This window comes from Nelusetta ayraudi, unplaced genomic scaffold, assembly GCF_046127955.1.
Source record: "Nelusetta ayraudi isolate G7.1 ecotype Tasmania unplaced genomic scaffold, CSIRO-AGI_Nayr_v1 ptg000048l, whole genome shotgun sequence".
In the NCBI taxonomy this organism is placed as follows: domain Eukaryota; kingdom Metazoa; phylum Chordata; class Actinopteri; order Tetraodontiformes; family Monacanthidae; genus Nelusetta; species Nelusetta ayraudi.
Window position 1 is genome coordinate 11,438,823 of NW_027466098.1, and position 25,880 is coordinate 11,464,702.

General features: G+C 43.8%; 1 protein-coding gene across 2 annotated transcripts in view; it reads left to right on the top strand.

Moving 5' to 3' along the window:
• The window catches only part of pitpnm3 (PITPNM family member 3), a 77,492-nt gene that overhangs the window by 14,260 nt on the left and 37,352 nt on the right, over positions 1-25,880 (top strand). Inside the window, exons 2-3 of one of the 2 annotated variants that reach the window (XM_076036344.1) lie at positions 2,764-2,859; positions 12,891-13,001. In XM_076036344.1, the coding sequence (XP_075892459.1) occupies positions 2,764-2,859; positions 12,891-13,001 (207 nt within the window). The remainder of the gene's footprint in view (positions 1-2,763; positions 2,860-12,890; positions 13,002-25,880) is intronic. The other variant, XM_076036345.1, reaches the window with a different exon arrangement.

Consider the following 25,880-nt stretch of genomic DNA (forward strand, 5'->3'; position numbering starts at 1 on the left):
TGGTCAAATATGCCTATTTCAAATAGCCAATAGCCAAAAGGAAGCACAGACTATTGAAGGAAACAGTTTTGCCTTTGTCTGCCCAGACGTAATATAAGATTTTTGATAAATTAAAAATTGAATTCAATCTATTCTATTAAGGAAATAAATGGATAACCCGTATGTCTGTAGTTTTATTCTGTTATGTGTGTAACATATATATAAGGACGAGAAGAAATCCAGCTGCCTCTTGTTTATCCTTTAGATAATGGATGTCATCTTTTCCTCCCTCCACCACGCTCCAAACCAAAAAAAACAACACGTGTCAAGTCTCCATTAGACGACGAAGCCGCTTCATTGTGTTTTTCGAAGGGGACATAATGATAAAGAACATTACCACATGCGTCCCTGCACTGCATGTGTGATTGTCGGTAGAGTGAGGACAGCGTGTTTACAGCAGATTAATCAGGGATTGGCTTGGTTTCTTTGTAGAATGGATTGACAATGGGTTTGTTACATGCTCCACTGTGGCGGGCTCTTGGAAATGGCCTCAAGGCCCCGAGATCTACTGACATGAAATTGAATTTCTCTACAAATAAATTGGTTGTTATGTTTTACTTTAGCTAACGCTAATAATAGACGTTCATATTTACCTACACAGTGGGTTCACTTCATCTTACCTTAAAACAGAGATCAAGAAATCAGAAAGCAACACAAAACAGTACCTGCCATTAGATGATTTATAATGGGTTGTATCTGTGTCTGTTTATGGAAAACTGTTGTTTTCACAGTAATTTAATAATATCAATAGAAATGTTGTGTTGTTGGAGCCTTGCCATTGCAGTTTGTCATCTGGGTTGTTAGGATGCAGAAAAAATAGGCATAGGCATAGGCATTAAGTTCCTCAACTCTTCCTCCTCACTTGACATCCAGCGTAGCACAGTGTGACGGGGTTAAGGCTCTTTAGTGCTTTAGGGATGCTCACGTCCCTTGAGGACGACCAGCTGACGGACACAATTTTTGCAAAGTGAAAAATTTAAGCGAGACGCCTGCAGTTTAGCCATGACTTGAAATGTTGACTCTGCTGTAACTGGATGACATGATTCTCCTTGTCGGACAAGCTGCTGAATTATTTATCCACATTTACAGCAGTGGAATTGCTATGACAAGATATTCTGTTGCAAACCTGTTTTACAAATTCAGTATTAAAAAAATAGGAATAAAGCCCAATTTGTAACATTCATTTGAGTTATTCTAGTAAATATAGCTGTTTATCCAACATCATAAGTTGACTTTTGCATGAAAATAAGATTAATTAATTAATTAATTGATTGATCAAAGGAAGTGATCTGTGAAAAAAATACTGAAATTATTAAGTTATATTGTACACAAGTGACGTGAAAACTGTGTTCATTTATTGTACCATTTGTATAATCAATTCACGCACGATTTGTCTACAGGTGCACAAGACATATTTTTCTTGATCCCCATACTTCAATTTACTTTGAATTCAAAATTTAACTCAGTGGGGTTTCTTTTTCTCCGAGTAATTAAAGATGTCTTAATTCCCTCTGGTGTCACTGATTTAAGGTGTGAAGCTTTCACTCTGTTGGTGTCTCTCGCCTGCGGCTGCTTCGACCTCGCCATCCTGTCAGGGAAGATGCAGTGGGGAGGTTGAAGCGGGGCAGACGGTGGGAAAATGAAGCTTAATGATTTGGCCTTCAGCATCAACATTGGAGACGCGCGGTTATGTCATCAGTGTGCAGCAACACGGGGAGGAGGAGTCGTTCTGGGCTTGTCAAAGGCACTTTCACAGAGGGGCAGCGAAAAAAGATCCTGGAAACTTGTGGGGGGAAAAAAAGTCAAGTAACATTAAAGAATCCTCCCTTGAAATTATTCGGGCAATTGAGCTCAGTGCTTTAATGAAGTGACACTCCAGTCTGTCTTGCTGTCACTGTTGTCGGTGGTCGTACATGCAACAGGCGTTTTAGATGCAATACTTTCTGGTGCCCTTGGAGGAATTTTTTTTCCCGCTGCTAGCAATAAATTAATAAATATAGAGTAACTAGGTAAAAATAGTGCATAAATAAAATAATACAAAAGAAAAAATACAGACCAGAGCACCTTACCTGAATGGACATGACCTACATTAAACTCAACAGACATATCTCGATTAAAGTTGTTATAGTATGACAATATTCGAGCAAATTTTACCTGAACCTTCCACTCATTCCAGTTGTGATCAGTACATTTCTTTGCTGCTACTTCTTCTGTTGGTTCTGTTGGCCTCTTTTTCTCTGTGGTCGTTCCCATGCTACTGTCTTTCTACTATTCTCTTCTGAATTGAGAAACCCCTCGCCGCAGGGCTCGTTTGTTTGCAGTGGTGTGAGATCTGGCTAGCTGAGAGTAAACATCGTCAACAAATAGTCAGTGCTCTAAATCCTCTTTGAGTCCAGTCCTCTGGTATCGGCGGGTCAAAAAAACGAGGAAGAGAAAAAAAAACAAAACACCCTCCTTCCATCTGAGACACTTGCAGAGAATGAAGGTTGGACTGGAGGGAGAGAGAGAGGTAAAGAGAGAGGTAGAGAGCGAGAAGGCCTTTTACCCCTCCGGGGAGAGTGGTGGGCTTCAGCTCTGTAATGGAATACTTGACATAAGAGCATAGCGGACAGAAAAATTTGCATTGTAACACTGATTGCTTTCCTTTAGATTGATCTAAAACTATTGCCTCTTGTAAAATTGCAACGTCACTTTCTTTTTTTTTTCTTTTTTTTTGCCACGCAGGTTCTTCACAAAGGCACACCGCCCCTCATTGGTGTCTGCAGAACATTGCTCAAGAATCCGTGGATAGCTCTGATGAGGAGTTCTTTGACGCAAGAGGTTAGTCCCCCCCCCAATTTTACTATTTTACGCTTTTGTTTTGTTTACATGTCCTTGGTTTTTGTACGACCTAGAAGACAACAATTAAGAAAAGTAGTAGTTGAAATGGTACCTTGACTTTTTACTTCTACTTGAAATCACTCAGATGGCTGCCGGTATTCTTTAAAGGCTAAATGCGTAACATATTAGCATGTGATTGTAAGACACAGCCGGTGTTAACGATCAAGCAGACCAGCTCTACTACACCACCCCTCCATAGATCAGTCAAACAGCGCGATGCGGTTAAAGAGGAATTGTAACATCAGCACCTTCTTTGTGCTGGTTATCAAGGTTACTGACACCCGAGATGTGAACGCTCATAAAAATAATCCTCATTATTATTTTTTTCCTAAATGAACCCAATCTCTCTGCCTGCCCCCAGAAACACTTTAAGTTCACTTACACATTCAGCTCACTTTAAATTAGGAGGAAAAGAAGCAATAAATCTTCAGCACAGACAAGCTGGAACTGAGAAGTCGTCTTAATTGGAAAATGGTTTGAATGGTTAATTGAACGTCAAAAGAGCTCCGGGCCATTTTTCTGTCATTTGGCTAATTAATTCAAAAAGTTAAGATGTCAGCTCGGGTAAAGCACTGTTGCAAAGCAGAATTTTATATCGAGGCCTGCGAAGGCTTTTAAAAGTTAATGTTATCGGATACACACAGTGCTGTGCGTCGTTAAGCTTCCTAAGTGAAAGAAAGCGCTACTGGTTTTTTATCTTTGTCCATCACCGAAAATGAACAGATCACATAAACAAGAAGAAATTCAAGGCGGAATAATTTCCTTGTGTAGTTAAAACGGCGGTTCTCGCTTTGGTAAATGGCAGAAATATGACTTCAGAAAACATTCTGTTTGATGAGTGAAACCAAAGAGAATAAGTGACATTTCGAATGATGTATAAAAATAAGAATAAGAATACTTTATTCATCCCGCACTGGGGAAATTAACTCAATTACAGTTAAAGGTCAGGAGAGAAAAAATAATGCAAATGGCATCAGAAAACTCTTTATTCCTTTATACATGTACTTTATTTACAGTATATCCAAAGAAGAATTGAAAATTGGTAAAATAATAATTTATTACCTCTCACAATTTTCTTCTTTCAAACTGATTCCGCTTGCTGCACTCGACTGCCGGAGACTCTCGTGAATGTTCTGGATATGTCAGACTGACTATAAATAGGTGTCTCTGGGAACTTCTCCGCCAAGTAGCCCCATCACAGTCCCACGGGGAGTTCATCAGTGGATAAGTGGAGTCCTCAGGCAGTTATCTACTCCAAGTCTTATTCCCCAAGAGGCCGACGGTGGAGATATTCATCAGTTATGTATTGTTATTAGAACATCATCTCCTGCATTAAATCAGTCAACAGCTGCGGGTGGGTTGAGGCCGCTGAGGTGTCGAGCTTGAGAAGCAGTGGCGTTTTTTTTCTTTCTGCTCTTGCGTTGGGTTCGCTGAAGATGAAGACGAAGATGAATGCGCGCAATGTGTCGGGTTCAAGTTTAATTTCAACGTCCCTCGTTGACTGCGGGATCGGGGGCACACTGGGAAATAACTGGCTGCTGTCAGGCACCACAGAAGGACACTGGTGAGCCACTCTTTTAGCTACGCTTTCCCAGTAGCGGGTACCCTAATAAAGCGGCCTGCGACTGTACATTCACACTGCGTGCGTCAAGGTTTGGGATGTTGTGCATTCAGAGCCGGCGTTCTGCCGACCTCGGTTGTGGTTATTCTGAAGCTCGCTTTGAACTCCAGCAAGTCGTCTTCGCCACGTGTGCGAGCTGCCGCGTGATTGGCTGATTAGACAAGGGGCGAAACAGTGCTTCCTTGTGTTAATTCGTTCCGAAGCGAAGAGAATTCTTTGAAGTCTTTGCGCCGCTCCAGAGTGGCTGCATTTTTTTAAGCACAGGAGAAACTGAGCTATCGCACCACAGGCAGATGGTCGCCTTCATTTTTCCATATAGATGAAAAGTAGAGGGAGCAGCTGGCCTGAATCTGTCTCGGGGAAATAAAAGGGCAGCCGTGGGCTGTGTGGTTACCACCTTGTATGTAATTTGTTAAACCTTTGAAAAACATTGTCGTATTTCTCACTTAATTACGCTTTCAATGGACGGCTGTTGCCTAATGATCGTTAGCCGTCGGAATGATAAAGTGCGGGGACGGTTTTAGATTTCGACCCACTTACTCTGAACTGAGCCGAAGAAGTCCACGCCTGTCCTTCTTTTCCTCCGTTTGCCAAACGGTTGCGCGTCCTGTGTGGCAGAGAATTGCACAGCCGTCTAATTTGAAAAGCTCTCACAAAGGGTGGTGCGCGTCTCGCACTGCACCACCAAACACACAGTTGCCGCCCGCTCAGCAGTTTGCCAACATTAAAAAGGGCTTTTTTAATGCATACATCAAGAGGAGATGTTTATACACATTTGTTTATGGAAATAACCGCTGTGGCGGAGAATGTTCAGTTCTCTCAGAATCAGTGCTATTTGCCACACACAGAGCGAAATGTTATTCAGTAGTAAGTCTCTCCTCTGAGTTGGTGGATATTTAAAATCCTTGTTGCTGTGCAGCCAGATGTCCTGCTGACTCTGGCAGCAGTGATTGTTGCGTGACAAATGCACGAACGTGGTGTCAGGCAATGTTGATTTAACGGAAAGTAAAATCCTCCATACGTTCAGTGATATTATGGCCTCTATTATGATTAATATTGGCCTTATTCCTTCTGTATTTCCTCCTCTCCTCATCTTTTAAAATCTACAGCTTGATTTCCTTTTTCATTTATGTGCCTGCTGTGCTTGTGACAGAGGGGCATATTTTGAAAGGACAAGTGCAATCATAGAGACACATCTGATCAGTGAGATGGTGTGCTTGCGATGTCTTTTTGGTATAATGAACCTGGCACCCTTTAAAGGTTGGAGGACATTACAATAGGTAGATTCATCTGAGCTAATTGACACTGTCAGAAGCAAATCTGAGACCCAACTCTTGCAGTGAATATGCTGCTCTCGTGTCTGTCAAATTTCATAGAATTTTTGTTTACTTAAGATGATGCCTAGCAAGACACAGCACAGGCGCCTGCACTGTTGGCTGTTCTATGTTAATTTATAATCTGACGTCAGCGTGGAAGCAAAGCCCAGGCCTGCAGAGAAGATACTCCAAGCATAAACATGCACTCGGTGTGAAAGATCCTTCCCTTAAAAGGATAAAGGTGACAAGTCAAAGCCGAGAAGTCAAGTTGTGGCTCGGCACAAGCGGTGACGATCCATTTCGGCGTGTTCACTTGAGCCATGCTCAGTTTCGGCTTGTTATTGGAGCAAACTGGAAGCTGAAAAGATTACGGCGCGATAAAAGTGGATTTTGCTATTTGCTATGATAGACTTCACCGCTCCAATAAGCTCAGCACCCAGTGGAGCCTTCTTTTTATGATGTTGTGATGAATGCTTTCATTCCGAGGGAGCCTCAAGTAAAAAATATCAAAATAAATGAGAAATGACATTTTGCATGCAATGAGAATAAACTCTGGCTGTTCGTGTGCTTATATTTTTTATACAGTTTTATTGCTTCTGCACCCTCGGTCAGGCGTCAACAATGCTGTCTCATCAAATATAAAACAAACAAAAACAAAGAACCACAATGGAGGCTTTTGTTTACTCGTGATTGGCTTCCACAAAATGTTTGGTCAAGGAAAGTAGGGTCCTGTCAAATTTGTCAGTCCACCTTTCATAAAAATAACAAACCATTAATATGTATTTTAGAAATCAAAAAGTTGTTTTAAATTAAAATGTTATTGTTCCTTGGCAAATATACTAAATTAACTAAATAATCATTTGAATTCATCATATATATCCAAATTTGAGCTCACTCACTTCCGACATTAATCATGCACAACATTCAACACTATAACTTTTTATATATATATATACATATATATATATATATATATATATACATATATATATATATATAAAATGTCTCTACAGAAACATTAAAAAACTGTTTTAGTAATCACCAATTTGATCTTACACCTGTCAATGAGTGTACAGTACATTTGTTTATTTTATATATATTTATGTATGTATTTAAACAAAAATATATACATATGTGTATACACACACACACACATGACACGACTAGCCCTCGTACTTAAACTAGACTGATACACTAAATGATGTCATATGAAGTGCAGACCATTGCAGATTCAAAGAAGGAACGTCAATAAAATACAATTTCTTACTTGATTATTCTGAAAAATTAGTAAATAAAAACAAAACTGTCACGACATCAGCCTTGGCAAGTCGATGGGGAGTGGCCACCATCTGCGTGCTCCATTTCTAATAGGTAGTGAGCCAGAAGTTCTGTTTGTGTCAGTTGGAGTTTGCGATGGAAAGCAGCACGACCGTTGGCCGCACGGTTCGACTCTGTCACGTCTGCTCGGCGACTCCTCCGACATCTGCACAGCTGGCCCTGCCAAGTCGACACGGGCGCCCCGAGTTGGCGTGTGGTGCCGATTAAACCAGAAGTGCATCGCAAACAGGATGTCAGAGCAACATGCCAAGAGCACGTGTAGTTCAAGGGGAAGCACACCGAACGGCCTCGGCTGTTGCCTCCGTCGCAACAGAATTAACACCGGTGGCAGCTCCTGTTTCCCTCTGCGCACTCGTTGGTGTTCGACTGAAGAAACAGAGATTAAAGGACGATTGCCGATTACTTGAAAGGGAGAGAAAATAAAACTTACAAGGGGGAGTTCAATTATTGCAAATTGGCCAGTTGTTAAAACCCCTACAGTCATATGAGTTGGGTCATTCCCCTTAAGTGTCAATGGACGCTTAGAACGAAATGGAGGTGAATGGTGCCTCCCCCAAAACTCATCAAATACGCAATCCAACCACAAACAAACAAAAATAATTGATTATGCAACATGACAAGACAAAATTAACTCAAAACCACTGGCTGGCTGCGGATCTCAGACAGTCAAGAAATCACCATCGCTACCCACCACAAAGTCCACCATGATTAGAGGTCGACTTCTTCTCAACAAGCGTGTCATAGTCATAATGTTCTCATATTATTTCATTGCGTGGTGAACATGAAGGTCACAACTTGACTTGACAGCGTCACAGCTTGTCAAGTTTGCTGGATTGTGTATTTGATGAGTTTTGAGAGAGGGAGACCTGCACCGTTCACCTTTATTTTGTTCACTGAGCAGCTTCATCCCTGCCCCCCTCACCCCCCACCCACCCACCCACCCACACACACACACACACACACACACACACACACACATCTCACAACAGGCACTGATAATTTAAAGGGCACGGGCCTCCTCATAAGTCCACAGGGAGTATGGCAATAGGCAAATCTGCCATAATGTTAAATTGTCTCTTTTAAGCAATGTTTGCATGAAAGAGTTAATTTTCTGCCAGAGGTGACTTCAGGGGCTGCTGTTTCCTCTGAGCTCTGCGTTTAGTATAAAAGCCAGAGACGAATCCTAAAAGCTGGTGCAGCCTCAAAAGACGCACTTCTGACAAGCCAATAGCATAAAAGCTTTTTTTTAATACAAGTGCGTCATGCATTTATTTTTTTTCTTTGATGTCGCACCGCCACAGAAAAACCTTTTCACTGAATAATTTGTGCACGCTTTAATATTCGGAGCTCCTCTCGGTATTTTGCTCACACTTCCACTCTTCGCCCGTGGCTGCCGTCTCAGTCTCATCAGTGGGCTGAAAGGGCTCTGCCGGATGAAAAAGACTGCCTTTTAAATATTTGTCGAACATGATGTAAGGCGGTGTTTCAGCCGGGCTAACGCAACTTTGTTTTGTGTGGACGATTGAGAGCGTTAAGCTGTGCCATCAGTGAGATGTGAGGAAAATTATGATTTTCTTTTGTTTTTGTTTTCAAAGTATTTTACACCCAGATATTTCAATCATTTCTGGTGAGAAATCATTGCAGCGTTTCTCATCGAGGGTAATTGCAGGAGGAGATTCATTTTGTTTCGTTTGTGCTGTGCGGTCTCACTCTCTCCGCCGGTCGTTAAGATAAAAAAAATCGCCTCTCTGTTCAGCCCCACAAAGTACACAGGTTTGTGTGTAATGGTCCAATTTTTTTTTAACCAGAATTTAGTATGCCATCAAGCTGCCCGCGCAAATTGATGTTAACGAATAAACTTTGTTAATCCGGATTTGTATTTCGGCTGCATCAATTTAAATAATGGGGTGGGGGTTTAGTCTGAGAGGTGAATTCACGTCGCCGACTCGGCTCGCAGTTTATTGACATAATAAATCACGGCGGGAGGTGAACCCTGCTTGATGCGAGCGTTGTGTTACGAGGCTGCTGTACCTCAGGCTGCGCTCTGCGAGAGTGGGGACACATCGGCCCAGTGCATTTAACCACCAGTTAATGTTTAGTGAAAGGTTACAGGATCATCGACGATACAATTAGCAGAAATGAACACACGCTGTGTCAAAAAGTGAGAAAAAAAAGCATTTGAGGCAAGCGCAACGAATACTCTTCTGATTTGTGTCCGATAGCGTTTAGCAGCTGATTAGCATAGTTGAGCATTCATGCTGAATTTGGGGGAGTTGAGCTCATAGGACTTGGTCGTACAATCCCCCTGTATAATCAGAATCAGAATCAGAATCAGAAATACTTTATTTATCCCGAGGGAAATTCTTTTCGTAACAGGGTTCCAGTCAATTTGAGAAATGTACATAAAATATAGAAGCATGCAATAACTAAGTAAAAATAATAAAAACAATAGAAAATTTAAGAACCGGATATTTTCCTTAGTGCAAAGCTGACAGAAGAAATTGGCATAGTGCCAAGTGCAAATTTAACAGTTAAAATAAAATGAAATAAAATAAAAATAAAGAGCATATAACTATAAGATACTGTAAAGTTTGGATGTATGCATGTGGATGTATATGGCAGACAGTGATTTTACAATGACTTTGTTGAGCCTGTTTGAGTCTGTGACCTTCAATAATCAGCATTTAATGAGTGGGGATCGGGGTGAGAGCGTCATGGGGTCTTCAGGTGGGCCCCCTGCATCACTGATGTTTCGTTGATGAAGCCCACGACACCTCCACAGGGCTCAACAGCGACACCTGGCGTCCCAGGTGTGCCCTACTCCGCTTTTGCCCCTTGATAGTCACTTTGCTGTCCAGTTGGGGTCATTCCTCTTGATCCAGAGCCGGTCACTGCTTCGCTCTGCAGCCGCTTCCAGAGGTGTGATGGCTCGTCGGGATCGTGTCTCCAGGCGAAGCGGCCGTGGGATAAACTGGTTTTGCAGCCGGGACAAAGAGCACGAGATGGATCCTCTCCTCGCCACTGGTTTCGGTTCTTGTGGCGAGGGAAGAACATCGTAGGTGGATCTGATGGTGAAGCTGAATTGGCCTCATATCAGGAAGAATAGCCTGGACATAATTCAAATAATAGGGGCGAATGAGAGGTGCAGAGATTGGCAGGAAAGTTTTCCCAGGTCGTCCCAGGTCAGTTACACCTCTTTTTCGTAGCTTCATTGAATTGTGGTGTTCTCCTGAAAAGCCTTTCAGTGTCATTGTCACCAGCTAAAATAATAGAACCAACTCTGCTCGTTTAAAAAAAAAAAAAAAAAAAGAAGTCCAAGGCTGTGCAGTGATGGATTTTTTTTTTTTTTTTTAAAGGTGTTCAGAAATTGTTTCCCTGTGTGGCGATTAAAAACAGGACCGGGAACAAAAGTTGTTTATATTCTGAACCAGACAAATGTCTGTCGATCTTTAAATCGGCGCCGCCCCCCCCCCCTCCCTCCACGCCCCCTCAACTCTCACATGTGCATCAGCCATGTAAACAAACACTGGAGTTTCATGAAAGAAGTTCCCCAGCCGAGTCTCGTCACTCGCGTCTGTCTGATGGCAGATTCTGCTCCGCCTCGCCGCGCCGCTTCCCCGCGTCATCCATCTCCTCCGCCCTCCTCACCTGACAGGCCAAATGCGTTTGCGCCGCTCTGCGGAATAATACCCCCCCCCCCCCCCGGGGTTCTTTGTCTCATTTTTCGGGCGTCATCGGAAGTTGAAATTGTCTCAGTTGAATCCAGAATTAGCGGCCGGGGCCCTGACGCCGAGGCCGACGGGGGTTCAAGGAATATATGAAATTGCTTGAAAAAAAAAAACACACACACAGGAGTTGACGGAGGATTCAGAACCCCGGGGGGGGTTATTTTGTCACCGTTTAACAATCGCAGCATCCCTGCTTTTGTCTTCTGCCGTGACACTTCCTCACCGTCAAGTGACAAAGTGACAGGCTGAAGGATGCTGCCAAGGCTCTTCCCGCTCCCTGGGGATCTGTGAGCTGCAGGCACGTCTTGTGCAGCTATTTCATGTGTGTCCCCCCCCACCCCCCACCCCTCCCCTCCCTGTCTTCCTGAAGCTGCGAACGCAGCATCTACATTGGATTGGGTTTTCTTCTTCACCTATTGTAATGCGCTTTTCACTTTTTTTTCTTTCATATTTTAGCCGCCGGGCCTGTTTTTTTTTTTTTTTTTTTCCCTTAGCAGATTGTCATTTTGCAGTGTACGGGTTGTTTTTAATTCAGCTTCTGTTTTGGCTGCGAGCGTCTCAGCTCAGCTCTCCCTCCCTATATCTCTCCCCTCCCTCTCTCTCTGTGACTCACGAGCCTGCCTGGTTTCAAGGGGGGTTTCGCTGTAAAGGCTTGGCTCTGCAGCCTCGCTCCTCTGCAAACACAGGCATTCCTCACATCTCGCCTCGCTTTGTTCAGAGCCGAGACGTGTTTCTCCCCCGTTGTTGCCCCCTTCGCGCTTGTTGGCGCGCGTTTGGAAGGAGCGAGTTGTTCGTCAGCGTCATTTAACAGTTTGGTATTCCACAGGCAGTGATTTTCTTTTATAAAGGGCCTTGTAGGTAGAGGTGTGTGTTGGGTTGGGAAATATGGGTGTGAGACAAACAGTGGCCGTCAGACGGTCTGCTGTGCGATCCGCTCGGACAGCCTGTGTCGGAGCTGCCTGGGCTGCGGGGGCGTCTGCGAGAGGAAGGAGTGGTCTGTCTGTCAGGTGGAGACTTTTCCTTCAGAATGACTCATCCTGTCTCTACCCAGCCCGTACCGGACGGGCTGCTGAGACTTGCAGAGAGCACCTGGCGCGTTGGATTTCATTTTCATTGTGACGTCGATGCTGTTAGTCGAATCCTTTGAAGGGAGGGAAATGACGCTTGTCGAAAAGCAGGAAAAGCATTGTTAAGCTCCCATGCCGTGTCTTCTTTAAACAATAATAGCCCCTCTATCTTGTCAATGATCTCCCCAGACAAACAGATACTGAAATACTGAAATGGATCATTGCCACTGTAATCCAGCCCAAATCCTGTGAGGCAAACAATCTCAGACAATGAAAGCAGAATATACAGTTATATTCTGATCTAATACACAGAGACAGAACACTTTCAATATTTTGAAAGTGCTACAGACAACTTTTTTTTTTTTTTTTTCTGAGTACCTAACAGTCTCAATAGTCTATATAAGTGATTTTACATAATATGGATCCTTTACATTGTCATGCCTCGGAATGAATTCCCAGGTCAGGGAAAGGAAATATTTTCTTGCCCTTATTCAAATATGCAGACAATGTCTGAGAGCGATGATCAAAGTAAACACTGTTGGGTTTTTTTTTTTTTCTTTTGTAAAGCAAAGATACCACACTCTTTTCTAAAAGCTGCGGCGGCGGCGACTCGCTGCCGCACGAAAAACTGCGGCTCGTTATCTGCTAATCACCAAACGTCAGCGGGGCGACCGAGATGGGCGATAACAGCAGCTGAGGAAGGATGGCGGCGCGGGAGAGACACAAATATCTGCCGTTCCAGATTCAGGAGCATGCTGCTTCTCCATCTGCAATGAGCGCGATTGACGAGACCTTTTTTAAAAAAAAAAAAAAAAAAAATCATTTACGACCGTTGGCGTGTATTTGTTTTTTTTCTCTTGAAGCTGCAATGTCTTACTGTGTGTGCGTGTGTGTGTGTCAGCAGATGTCATGGAGGGGAAGAGCGCCATCTTGCTGGGCATGAGTCAGTGGAACTCAAACGACCTGGTGGAGCAGATTGAAACTCTGGGACACATGGAGGACCAGTCTCATGGTACACACCTTCTCCCACTCTCCCACACACACCCACATTCTGCCTGTGCCAGTAATTGTGGTGCAATTTTCCTGTAAGGAGTGTTTGGCTGATTGATGATAAATGCTGTCTGCCTCTGGATGGGTGCAACCTCAACGCTGGATTTATATATATATATATATATATATATAGATGAAAAAATGATTTTGGAAAAAACATGTGAACATCACATCTGCGTCTCTGAGGAGAAAAGAAGCGCAAAGCCGAGGCAAAAAGACTTTGCAAATGTTTAGCTTTTGAATAAATAAGATAAGCAAAAAAACAAACAAATAAAGATGGATGTAAACACAAAGACAAACGGGGCTCGCGAAGACGACCGTCCGTGCCGAGATCTAGCAGCCAGATTGGGGAGTGCGCCTGCGTGCCTGTCGCGCTGAAGGGCACTGTGACCCAAATACGACGAGCGCCGTTGCTTTTTTCCTGTTTATTGAACTAGCGTGTGTCTGAATAATACAGCTGCTGCCCACCTCCATCCCCCTTTTTTTTCCGCCACACACAAGGGTTCCCAATCTTATTCCCTTCTGCTCGGGGAGCCTCAGCGGCAGCGCGGGTAGCGCCATCTGACGTGGCTAAACGGGATGAGGTGCACAGATGCAGGCGTCTCCCACAGCTCATCTCTCCTCGCGCGACTCATCCCTCAAGAAGAAAATGAGATAATGAGGCAGAAGTAAATACAGGGAGGTTTTTTCTTCCTCGCCGACTGAACGGAGCCGAACGAGCGCTCGAATGAGATTTTTTAGGAGTTTTCCCGCTTTTCTGAGCGCGTTGGCTTCGAGCTATAAAGGCTACCAAAGGCTTTCACGGAGACATTCCCTGAGAATCTGCTCGTCTTGTAATATCAAGAATCCATTATGAGCCCAAATGTTGCGTTTGAATGCTGCTAGCACAGCCATCCCCTGGCAGTGAACAAGGCATATCCCGGTCCCTTGCAAAATAGGTTTTAGGGCAATATGTTTGGAGGAAGAGCCTCCTCATTTGTTCACAATTTGGTTGAGAATGAATAACAGAGTGTTAGACACACTGTGTCTGTTAGTCTTAGAGGTTACAGGAGGGAAAAATTGCATTAGAAATTTTATGGAGAGACGAGCCTCTGAAACAACCGCCTCTTATTCACATAAAAGTTTGTACGACCCGCTCGAAGCGGTTTTCTTCCCTTTTGAAGGTCAGAGAAACATGGCCATTAGAATCAACCGATCCGACTCAATAGAAGAAGCGACCAAAGTGTTGCCTTGGCCTCTGCCTCTGCCTCTTCCTCCGCTGACACAAACAGTAGGGCCGCCCTTAACATGTTGGGTGGCCTTGCCAATTTACATCAAATCACTTAAAGAAAACCCGGCAATTGCTCTTTCATTTCTTTCATTTTTAAAAGTGAATTTTCAAACTTCGCTCAGCATTTTATGGAAACGCTAAATGACACACAGCCCCCCTTTTTTTTTAACGCCTTGGCAATTGTGCCGTTTAAATTCTTTCAAACTTTGTCTGATAGAAAACCTTCAAAAACATCCTTATTTTCTATTTCCTTCACACAGAATTGAAGTGTCAGACTTTCCATCCTGTCTGTCGGGTTACGATGATGATTTTCAAACCCAGTGATACTCCCACAGCATTTCATTGGCACTGGCCTGCCGAGTAAACAAGTAGCAGGACAACGACAACAACAACAATACACTCACACACACACACACCAAGTTCTGCAACAAAAATTGATTTTCCTCAAACCAGTTAAACTCAATCTCACATATAGCGACTTTAATTTTACAGTGGAACGCCCTCACCTTCACATTTCATGCTGGTTAAGGTGTTAATGTGCTTCGCTTCGAAGAAGAAAATATTCTGTGCAAAATCTGGCCTTGTGAAAATGTGCTTTCCACACGCCTCCCGCCCTGACAACATGGGAGCTGCTCGATGGACTCCACCTTTGTTTACCGCTAAAACCGCGGCGCCGTCGCTTCGAAGGCCGAGGATTTAAAGTGCTGCAGATTCAAGGGGAGCGAAGCCTGACTGTTGCTGCTCCTCACATGAAAAGAAAAGCCTCCTGCAGCCTCCTCCAGGGACGACGCACTAAGTCATCCTGGTGGTTTGAGTGGGCACATTGTGAATGTTTAACACCGGCACACACAACACACACACACACACACACACACACACACACACACACACACACACACACACACACACACACACACACACACGCACGAACAATCAAGAAGACCATTGTGAAATGTGAAGTGTTCCAGTGCAGCAGCAGTAAGTCACAGCAATTTTCGTGCTCCGGGCCACAGTGACTAAAAGAACCATTTTTCCCAGAGCAAACCGGATCTGTGTCACTGGTATGGATAAATCACACACATCAATTAAATGAACTCCACTGCCAGGACAACAAACCACTTTGATTCTGCTGGGAAATTAGAATTTTCCTCTTAATCGCTCGTCCAAAGAGCTGGGGACGTCGTAAATGTCAAGAAACGTTGCTCTTGTGTTTTTACGACAGAACCCCGCGTTGCCGTTTTACGCAGCCTTGCGCTTCACGAGTGCCTGCAGTTTGGCGTGGTGCTCTGTGTGTGTTGTGTGTGTGGAATAGTTAACGAGCTCCGCGCGTTGACGCTTACGAGAAAATCTATCAAGTCTGGTTCCGAGGCTGCAACTGCGTCAATTTATCAAGCAAACGTGTGCCTGCTTTATAAAAACAATCCACTTTAAACGCAGGTTGTGGAGTCCACAGCGAGACTACAACCGGAGCCGGCTGCCGATTGGCTAAAACAGGACAGACGTGTTGTTGATGGCTTTCCGCAGCCTCTGTCATCCGTTACTGTCACCCCGTCGCTCTGCATCTGAAAACAGATCACAAAATCCCCAACAGTGGCAGTTTGTGCACCATTTCTCTTTGTCGATGACTTTGCTGCCGTCGTGATTCCTTTTGGTTGCGCTAAAAAAATATGTATACACCCAGTTCAGACACAAGGGATGTGCTGCCCCAAATAGAGTGACTGCTTTGATATCTGGGAGGATCTGACGCTCAGTTTCCAGTTCCTTAAGTTTACGAAGATTCACCCAGAAATCCATCCTTTCCTCTGGGATTTTCCGTATCGTGCGATGTGCTTGCAAAAAGCTCTCTCCTGTTTAGGACGATGGAAAACGCGAAGACTAATAACTTCTTTATGTTGTTGTAAATGTGCTGTAAACGCAGGAACTGTTATTTAGCTAAAATAGCAACAGTCAGATTGTCTTGACTTGATTTGGTGTCACATGACCATCTACTTATGTATCCCGCAGTCTTCATGTCTGCCAGTTTGTGTCTTAACCAGCTGTTAAGGTCTCTTCGGCGCCAAAGAAAAATTGTGACATACGTTGGTTTTAGGCGAGGTCATAATAAGCCTGTTTCCAGAAACAATTATTGATCCACAATTCTCAATTCAATCAGCAGCTGGTGGCCTTATCGAACTGCCCGCGCTGATGAGCGGCTACTCAGAAATATCTCACCCGCTGACTCTCGCTGTTGTCGCTGGACTTGTTGCTGTCAGCTCATCAGGGGGTCTGAGTGACTGTAGACGTCAGCTGACCAGCGGCTGAAGTGTCAGCTGGCCACACGTCAGCATGTAAATGCGATGCGACCCTTCATGAGAAGTCATTTGCTTCACTTGCCAAGTGACATTAGCGTGTTCCGAAACACTAGTGTGTCAATGTTGCCAAGCAACTGCACCGGCTTCTAATGGAACAAAGCTTCAGATTTGCCCCAGTTTGCTCTATAGGGCCGAGTTGGTGGAAACATGCCCCCCTTTTACTTTTTTTACACCATTAAAGCAGTAACCATATTACAATACATCACAGGTCACCAACTTAAAACAAGCGTAATCCACTTCACATTTAACAAACAGGCACGATTCAGAAAAAATGCGTCTCATCAGCGATATTTCTCAAATTTCAAAAAAACACAATTGCGATTTGCAGTGAATTGAAGCGCATAAGTCGCACTGCTCATAAAATGTAGTTCCGCGAGATTTTGCGAGACTTGCGTTTGCTTTTGTTTGTTTCCGTTTGTTTCCGTTTGTTTGCTGACAAGAATGGTTGTCGTATTTTTCTCTTTGATTTCTTGTTAAAATTATTCCGTCTCCTCCGCCGTCCAAACATAACGCGCCATTTTCGCTTGACGTGACGTGGTCACCTGACCCCAATGTGTCATGTCCGGTGACGTGTAAATGCGAAAAAAGGGTTTCCATGGCACTTTTGCGATATACCTCTTTATCAATTTGTCTGACAAAACCACCTCATGAGAGAGTAAAAATCTTTCAGCGATACTTTCTTTTTTGAAGTTTAGGTGTTTCCATTACCAGTTTTTTTTATAGCATGCACAATTAAGGATAAGGGAAACGCAGTTAGTGTCATCTACTTTAAAACGTGGCCTCTGTGTAGTTTGTTTCACAATCCTCAATTGTTTCTCGTCTCTTTGTTCCAATGTCCACTGGACTAATATAATGCTTCAAAGGGCTTTAAATGAATCTTTTATGCAGTAAAATTGCCCACTAAGGGAGAAACCAAGCCAGTCTTATCCAGACTAGGAACTTTGTGCCCCAAAAATGGGTCTCTGCTGAGGTTTTCCAAGCAGGGATACAAAAGACACACACTCAGCAAAGTAAAATGCAGGTGCAGCTTTGAAGGTGGTAGAACTGCAGAGCAGCCACGACAAAAGATTCTGCAAGAAAAGCTGATGAATCCATAAGAGGCCACTGAAAACTGTCAGAGTAATAGAAATACACCCTGGATTCCACTGATTTTGTGTGTCCGCTGTTGGAATGAATAAAGGGAAGCAGCGAGTGCATTCAAACCATTCAGCTACTGCCCCATTTAGCCCTCTGATCTTAGCACAGCCAGTGGATATACTGACAGTTCCATGGAATCTGTTCCAATTTCTGTTTTATTTTTTATTCCAAAATACATTTTTAAATATTTTGTGCTTTTTATGATGAAAGGGCAGGACAGCGTTTCCGCTGCTTTCTCACACAGTGTTTAGAGTGCAAGTGGTCTACATTTTTCATTTAGGCATGCAGTTAAATTTGTATTGTTGCATAGAAGTTGTTTGAAAAATGCGTGCCTCTGTATTTTGCTGTTTTTTTTTTTTTTTTTCCATTGAATTGTGTCCTCGGATTAAAATGTTCCTCTTTCTCCTCAAAACTGAATTTTATTCAAGTATTGTTCAATTTTGTGAGATTTAATGGTCAAAAGTCAACTACTTTTGGGGAGCGCTATTCGATTCTGGAGCTCCAGTTCCAGTTTGCGATTCCGTGACCATGGAATTCATGGTACCCTGTGTATTTTATTAAAAGAAAAAAGAAAAAAAAATCCTTATTTACAACTAGTTTTTTTTCTCCATATCTGACTTTTCAGAAATTCAAGTGTCTTGAAATGGAATCCTCCTTTCATCTCTCATTTTCTCTCCAGTATGTTGGCTTTGACCTTTAAAAGAATTCTGTTTCACTTGAGAGCCGAGCACATCTCTGGAGCCGCCAGCCTCTGCAACTAAAGCGTGCAACTAAATGTGCTGCTCGGGTCGTGTCGTGTCAGTCTAAACAGCGCGGTGCAGCTGGACTTCTCTCTGGATGGCCGTCGCCTTGACATCTGCCCCGATGTCCTGATCTGGATATTTGTCGGTTCTCCAAATATTCTGCCTCCACCTCAACTGGCCTCGCCTCGCCGTCTCTCCGCTTTCACTCCCAGTTCTTTGGCTGCGTGTTTACCTGCCAGCGCCTCCAACAACTTCCCGTCCTTCTCTCATGCGTTAGCTCATCAAGTGCTCATCATTTCCATTGCCATCATACGTTTGCCACCAGTCAAATTAGTGGCTGTGAACACCTCGGTGGCCACGGCAGAGATGGGAACGGCTCTTGTTCTTTCTCATGTGCCAAGCGACGTCCTGTCATAGTCCATCTGTCAGCGGCTCCTTGTGTTGTTCCATCGTGCAACTTTGTGTATTTACCCTCTGGATTTTTCCGCCCTAACGCTCTAAACCTCTGCGCCCTCTTCTTTCACACGAATTAACTTCATATCACATCCATAAATCTCCTCTCTGGTCCTCTGCCAGACCTCCTGCCTGCCAGCTCCAACCTCAGCATCTTTCTCACCATATCTTTGCTGTCCCTCATCTTATTTTGGCCTCTCTGGCTTCATCTCCAAAACATCCAACGTGTCCTGTCCTTGTGTTTGGTCAAGTTCAGCACTCCAGAGCAAAGCTGGCCGACGGAAATCCCCACGTCGCTGTCTGTCTGCCAACCTCGGCGGTTAACCCGCTAGTTCTGCCGTAAAAAAAAATGAATACGTGGCCATTCTTGGCAGCCGAACGCAGCATATTTCGCCATCATTCCATTTATAGTCAGGTGCTTGTAAAATGTATGGCCTAACCTGAAACGTCCTCTTTGCGTGACTGATTGCGAGCCGTGTGATCTGAAATAACAGTGGCTCTGCCTTGGCTGCCGCCTCCGCCAGAGCTGCCAAGCTGAGACGACGCAAACTGAAAGTGCTACGTCGATGCAAGTAGACAGCTTGGCGATGACTCAGTGATGGGCTCTGCCAAAAAAAAACACCCCCTAACCTACCTATTTTTCAACGCAATAAATGCCACAGATAAAATTTCACACAAGCTGACCTGGTGAGAGATATATCTTACGTCAAATAAAAGGCTTATTTTCTATTTTTTATGGAGCCTCATAGCTCTGGCTCCTTTTTTTTTTTTTTTTTTTTTTTTTTTTGTAAGCTCTCATTTGCACCCCGCAGCTTTGTTCTGACACACAGGCAGAGGGAGGCCAGAAAACATAAATTTAAAGCCTGAGACTGATTTGTATGCAGCCCGTCGTTTCCCCCCGTGGCCATTTTTGTCACGTAGCGCTTGCATAGGCCCATCACTTAAACGCCCATGAAAATTAATGCTTTGTCAGTTTCTCAATTGAGAATAAAAAAAGCAGCTCCTTGCAAAGAGAACCAGTAGTAGCCACAAAAACAATCATGTCTGCGCAGAATGATTATCAGTAATAAAAAAAGGAGTACATATTGAGATTATGATTAGATGTGACTGACTTCAAACACATTTACAGGTCACATGTTTTCATTTGTCTTAGTTTTACAGATTCAGGTTAAACCATACATCTTGTTTAGACGTGTGAGGCATTGTGGTGCGTCGGAATGGAAAAAAGTGGTGGGATTGTCAAAGAGAAAAATAACTAAGACTAACTAACATTGGCTTCTCTTTTTAATTTCTGTGACACGTTCTGGCACAGAAAATACCAAAATCACGTGTTGGCGCGCTGTTCGTGCAGACTCACTGTGACAATTTACAAGTTCCGCAGTAGGACTAACAACAGATACCGTCCTCTGTGACGGGATCAGGCTCATTCATGGAAAAGTATGACTTACCTTATCCTTTGACAACTTGCCGAGTTGTCTGTTGCCTGGGCAACTATGTATTTTGTTTCCAGTGAGGAACCATAAAGAGGAAGTGGCAAAGGACTGTAATATAAGGAATGTATGATTTGAAAATATAAGAGAAAGAAGAAAACCTCAGCCAACCTTCTCAGTTTTTCAGCTTTTATTCAAGCTTATGGTCATGGTTTCTTTTGTCTGTCATAAAGCTGACCATTTTAAATGCTGTACAAAAAAAGCTTGCAGCGTCTTTGGTGTCTCAGATTAAAAGAGACAGTAAATAAAGCTCTCACTGTAAAACCTTTATCACTCCTCTCACCTCCTTGACTCTGATGTATGGAGGATGGCGGCTGCATATTATTGGAAAGACTCTTCAGTAATAACCCCGACCCTACACCACCCAACTGCAAGACCCTAATGAATGTTAAATGATATTATCCGTCTTTAAGTATCACTTAATGGATCACCATTTCTCCTGAAACCTTATTAGCTTTTGCCAGAAATGGTTAAAAGGATTGTGACCGGCCGTCATGATCATGTGTTTTGGAGTGATGTAGAATACTACTAATTTCCATTCCATTTCCTTAATGTGTTACCAGAATGAAATTTGAAAAATTGCATTTGTCAAATTATAGCTAGCCAACGACATGAGAAATTATTATGAGATTATCTTCTTATTCTATAAGATGTGTGAAGCGTGTCATCACTGTGCAGCTACTAGAAGAATCGAGCCAAAGCCAGCCCATCCATACTTGAGTGTTGGTTTTTGCATTACAATATTTTTATGCAATAATAATTTCCGTGCTTTATTATCTTGTTGTTAAATACTCTTTGCAACATTGTGAATGAAAGTGGCCCAGCTTCATATGTGGATCCTCTCTTACATAAACCCAATTTTTTGTCTTCTCATGAAGGCTTTGTCGAGTTTCAGTCACCGTTCTAAAAACTGTGATCATAGTAACAATTGTAAGACTTCCAACACTAATAAGAGTCTTGGCTGCTTTGGCTTTTTGCGAAATTCTCTCATTGTGTTCTTCTAAAGCTAATCTCATCTCCAAATACGCCCCTCATGTCTGTTTCATATCTTTGTCCGAGAGCTAAAATCAGATTTAAAAAACTTTTGTTGCAACTTACGATCAAGTCCCGCCTTTGTGATGTGACTATGGTGTGTTACGTTGTGTGTATTGGAGTGTTTATTGCACAACAACAGCTGCAAAGAGCAGCTTGGATTGTGATAGACAGACTCTGTATGTGCGATAATTTTAATACACTGTGCATTTTATTAGTGTGTGCATGTGTTTGTGTGTGCGTGCGTGCACTCGTGCGTGCGAGCGGGTCAGCAGGTTAGTCATGCAGTGGTGCTGATGACGTCCCCTGGGGTCTTTTCACAGTAGGGCAACGCGACAGATCATGATGCCAACAGCGGCGAACAGATGGCTGAGCATGTTAGTCTGCCTGTAAAGTAGCCGAGGTCAGAGTGGGCTGTTCAACTAGGCAGGAGACAGCGATTCCCCAAATGAGAACCCGGACCTGTTGCTGCTGAACAGCTCACAATCTAGAATAGCAATGGGGTGAACCTTGTCACCTTGCTAGATACTTGCGCTATTGGTCTGGTATATATTATATTGTCCCTATCTTACAAATCCATGAATTCGGGCATATACTACTTCTGTTACCAATGTCCTAAAGTTGGTGCTGTCATTGGTGAGGAGGTAAAGAAAAGAGCAGGATATCATGTAATCACAAAGAAGCCACAATTCTGCATGAGAGTGAGAGAAAAAACTACACTCACCAGTTAATTTATTATCTAAAACGTTTCATTCCTTAATTCTAACAATAATAATGGCTTGGGTGTATAACATGCTTTTCAAGGCACCCAGAGCTCTCACAATGAAATCATTATTCATTCCCACTACATTCATTCTGGTGGTGACAAACTACATGTGCAGCCACAGCTGCCTTGGGGCAGACTGACAGAAGCGTGGCTGCCAATCTGCGCTGAACAGCCCTCCCACCACCACCCGACACTCACTCACATTAATGGCAATGTGGGTAAAGTGTCTTGCACAAGGACACAAATGCGTAGATAGGAATGCATGTTTTTTTTATAGAGCGCTTAAAGACACTTCACATAAAAGAAAATATTAATAAAAAGTTAAAACACATCAGAATAAAATTTGCAGTTGAAATACTTAAAAGTATACCAACAAATAAATCAAGGATGTGGAGTAAAATAAGAGAAAACAGGGAGGTGAGTAACAATTGTAGCTAAGAAGTAACAGTAATTAAATATTAAAAGCAGTACGGAAGAGATGTGTTTTGAGCAGTGATTTGAATGATGGCCGGTCAGTACAGTCACGGATGTAAGTTGGCAGTGAGTTCCAGAGGGTGGGGGCAGCAACAGAGAAGGCACGGTCCCCCCAGGTTTCGTGCTTGGTCTTGGGAATGGTGAGAAAATTGGCGTTGGCGGAACGGAGGCTGCGGGAAGGGGTGTAAGGGTGAAGGAGGTCAGTGAGCAAGGGAGGGGCCTGGTTATGTAGGGCTTTGTGGGTGAGTAGGAGGATTTTGAAGTCAATATGTTGTAGGACAGGGAGCCACGAGAGCGGGTGTGAGTGAGGAGGCGTGCTGCAGAGTTTTGGATGAATTGGAGTTTGTTGAGAAGTTTGGAGGTTGTGCCGTAGAGGATGCTATTGCTGTCGTCAATGCGGGATGTGATGAAGGCGTGGATCAAGGTTTCAGCGGCAGGGAAAGAGAGTGAGAAGCGGAGGCGGGAAGTGTTCTTCAGGTGAAAGAAGGCTGTTTTGGTGATATGTTTGATGTGTTGGTCAAAGGAGAGGTTGAGGTCGAAGATGATTCCAAGGTTCCCGGCAGTGGGTGGAGGGGGCCAAGGTGGAGTTGTCGGTGTTGAGGTGGAAGTCTTTGGGTTAAATTGGTGAGAGATTCAGTTGAGATGTATAGTTGGATGTCATCAGCGTAGCAGTGGAAGCGGAGCCCATGACGACGGATGATTTGACCAAGGGGGAGGAGGTAGAGGATGAAGAGGAGAGGACCAAATATATATGTATTCTCACAGCCACGTTTTGTCTGGATGTTTAGAATGTGTTGAAAAAATGTACATAATGAACACAGAGAGTGGATCAAAGGCGATGTGAATATGTCTATGACAGTTGGAGCAGAAATGGGCGTTCGCACTTCTTTTTGGTTGACTGAATCTACACATTACCTGCTGTACCTACATAATGTGTTTCTTTGGAATGATATATATATATTTTTTTAAAGTAACACATGACCCTGCCGGGCTGCTTTTGTAATCAAGAGCTTTGTTCTCCTTTGCAAACATCTTTCCTGGATACATCCAAGGCATGTGGTTCCTGTGCACGCCACTCTGATAGTCGCAGCTCCAGCCAGTTGGTTCAGACTCCAGCTGGCGGCAACTTTTGGTGCACTTTGCCAGTTCTCTTCTGCCTGGGAGATAGAAATCTGCCGTCCTGATGATGAACGCAGTCTTTGGCCTCTTTGCTCACCCATTTTTTGTCCAACCATCTGCTTACTGAGTGATCAGGACTGTATGCAGGATGCAGTATGCCGGAAGAAACAAATGGAATACAAGGACAACCCTCTGCACCACAGAGGTATAAAAAAAGGTGATTCAGGGTTTTACGGGAAAGCGACCTTTTCAATCACTGTCGTGCAGACAGAATGACACTCAACGGGATCCAAGCTGCAGTCGATGCATCAATATTTAATCCTTTCTCTTAGACTTGTCCGCAGAGCCCTTTTATCCTTACCGCCTTTCTTCCGGGGCCAATTTTCTCTTCCTGTCTCTGAAGCGGTGCTCGCGTGTGCATCTCCAGTGTGTTTGTGCGTGTTCGCCTGGTTGCCCGCTAAGTCACTGGAAATGACCACATCTCCTCTGAACCGTGGCACTGTCAAGTTGCGCGAGGTGAGGCCACCTCTTAGGTGTGAATGAGTGCAGAAGGCTCTAAATACCACTGAGCTTCCTCGAGCACATATTGACTTTCTGGCAGAGGCGAGAGTTTTGGGACGAGGCAACTGGAAAAGACAACAAGGCCAAGCGGGTGGAGCGGATCTGCGAAACTGCCCTTCCCCCACTACCGCCCCCACAGCGCAGATCTATCATAGGTGTGGGCGGATGTGGTGGAGGTGGTGGGGGACGCCTATTACCTTGCAACCGAAGGGAGCTGGGTTGTGCCACTCCCGTGCCGCTCCAAACGGAAAGACGATTTTGTCAGTCTGTTGGAAGATCAAACGAATGTCTTCCTTATCTCTGAATTCCTGAGAAGAGCAACATCTGCGGCGCATTGACAAACGATGAGAGACAGAAAGCCAGAGAGCTCTGCGGTTTCCTCCCTGGCTGCCTGTCTGACAAATTCTCTTCATGAGCGCATTTTCTCATGGCTTTTTCATTTGCCTTGTCTGGAACACGACGAGGATGTTATTGTCATCTGTTGTGTATTCAGGAATGAAATACAAATTCATGAGACATGGATCTTCGGAGGATTCGTCAGGTGCAAGGAAAAAATATTTTGACTGTGGCGCTTTATATCTGCTCACCCAGAAACATCAAATGCTCCTTCACCACAGGAACTTCAGTTTGGTTTATGAATCTGACGATGTGTTTGTTTTTGTTTTTTTGAGGGGGGTTACCGAAATCTCTTTACAACTCCAGGACGACCAATTCACATCAAGTGCCATCTTTTAGGGCATGCAGTTGCTGCAGGCCACTTTGTTGTTTTCACCTAACATATATAATTTTAAAGCGATTAAAACTATGCTATAGTTGAAATTAAGTTAGGAGGCTAAATTGAAATCAAGCACTAAAGAACTGTGCACTTGCCTTATCTTCATCTGATATAATAGTGTGGTTTGAAAATGTTTTTTTTTTTAATAAATCAATCTGAGGTGGTCTTTTATAGCCTAAAGGATAAAGTGGTTGGATTTATAGTTCATGTATTCCTCGGGTTTTATGTTGTATGCAGTTCTGAACACAACCCTTACATTGGGGACCAGTCCAAGAAGGACACTCAAGGAGTGCCCTCCCCCAAGGCTGTATTTTTGGGGTCACCTGGTCAGAGATCAAACACCAAGACCCCAATTCTCCAGCTGACACTCTACCACTAGACAGGCTTAAAACAAACTTTTATGCCCTGTCTTACTCCTCCCGAGTAAGGGAAATCTTTCCTCATTGATTTCCTGTTACTTCGTGACCAAAGTAGTTCAGTTTGCCAAGTCCCTCGCGATTTAGGCTGTACAAGACAAGCAGGAGTAGGGGCAGTGGGTTGACACTGAACAGAGTGGAGGGAAGGGGCTGTGTGAGTTGGTGAGAGCCTTCCGCAACGCTTGTGCCAGACGCCTTGCCAGAATAAACAACAGACAATGAAGTAGAGCAGAGTGACTTGCCTTGAACCCCGA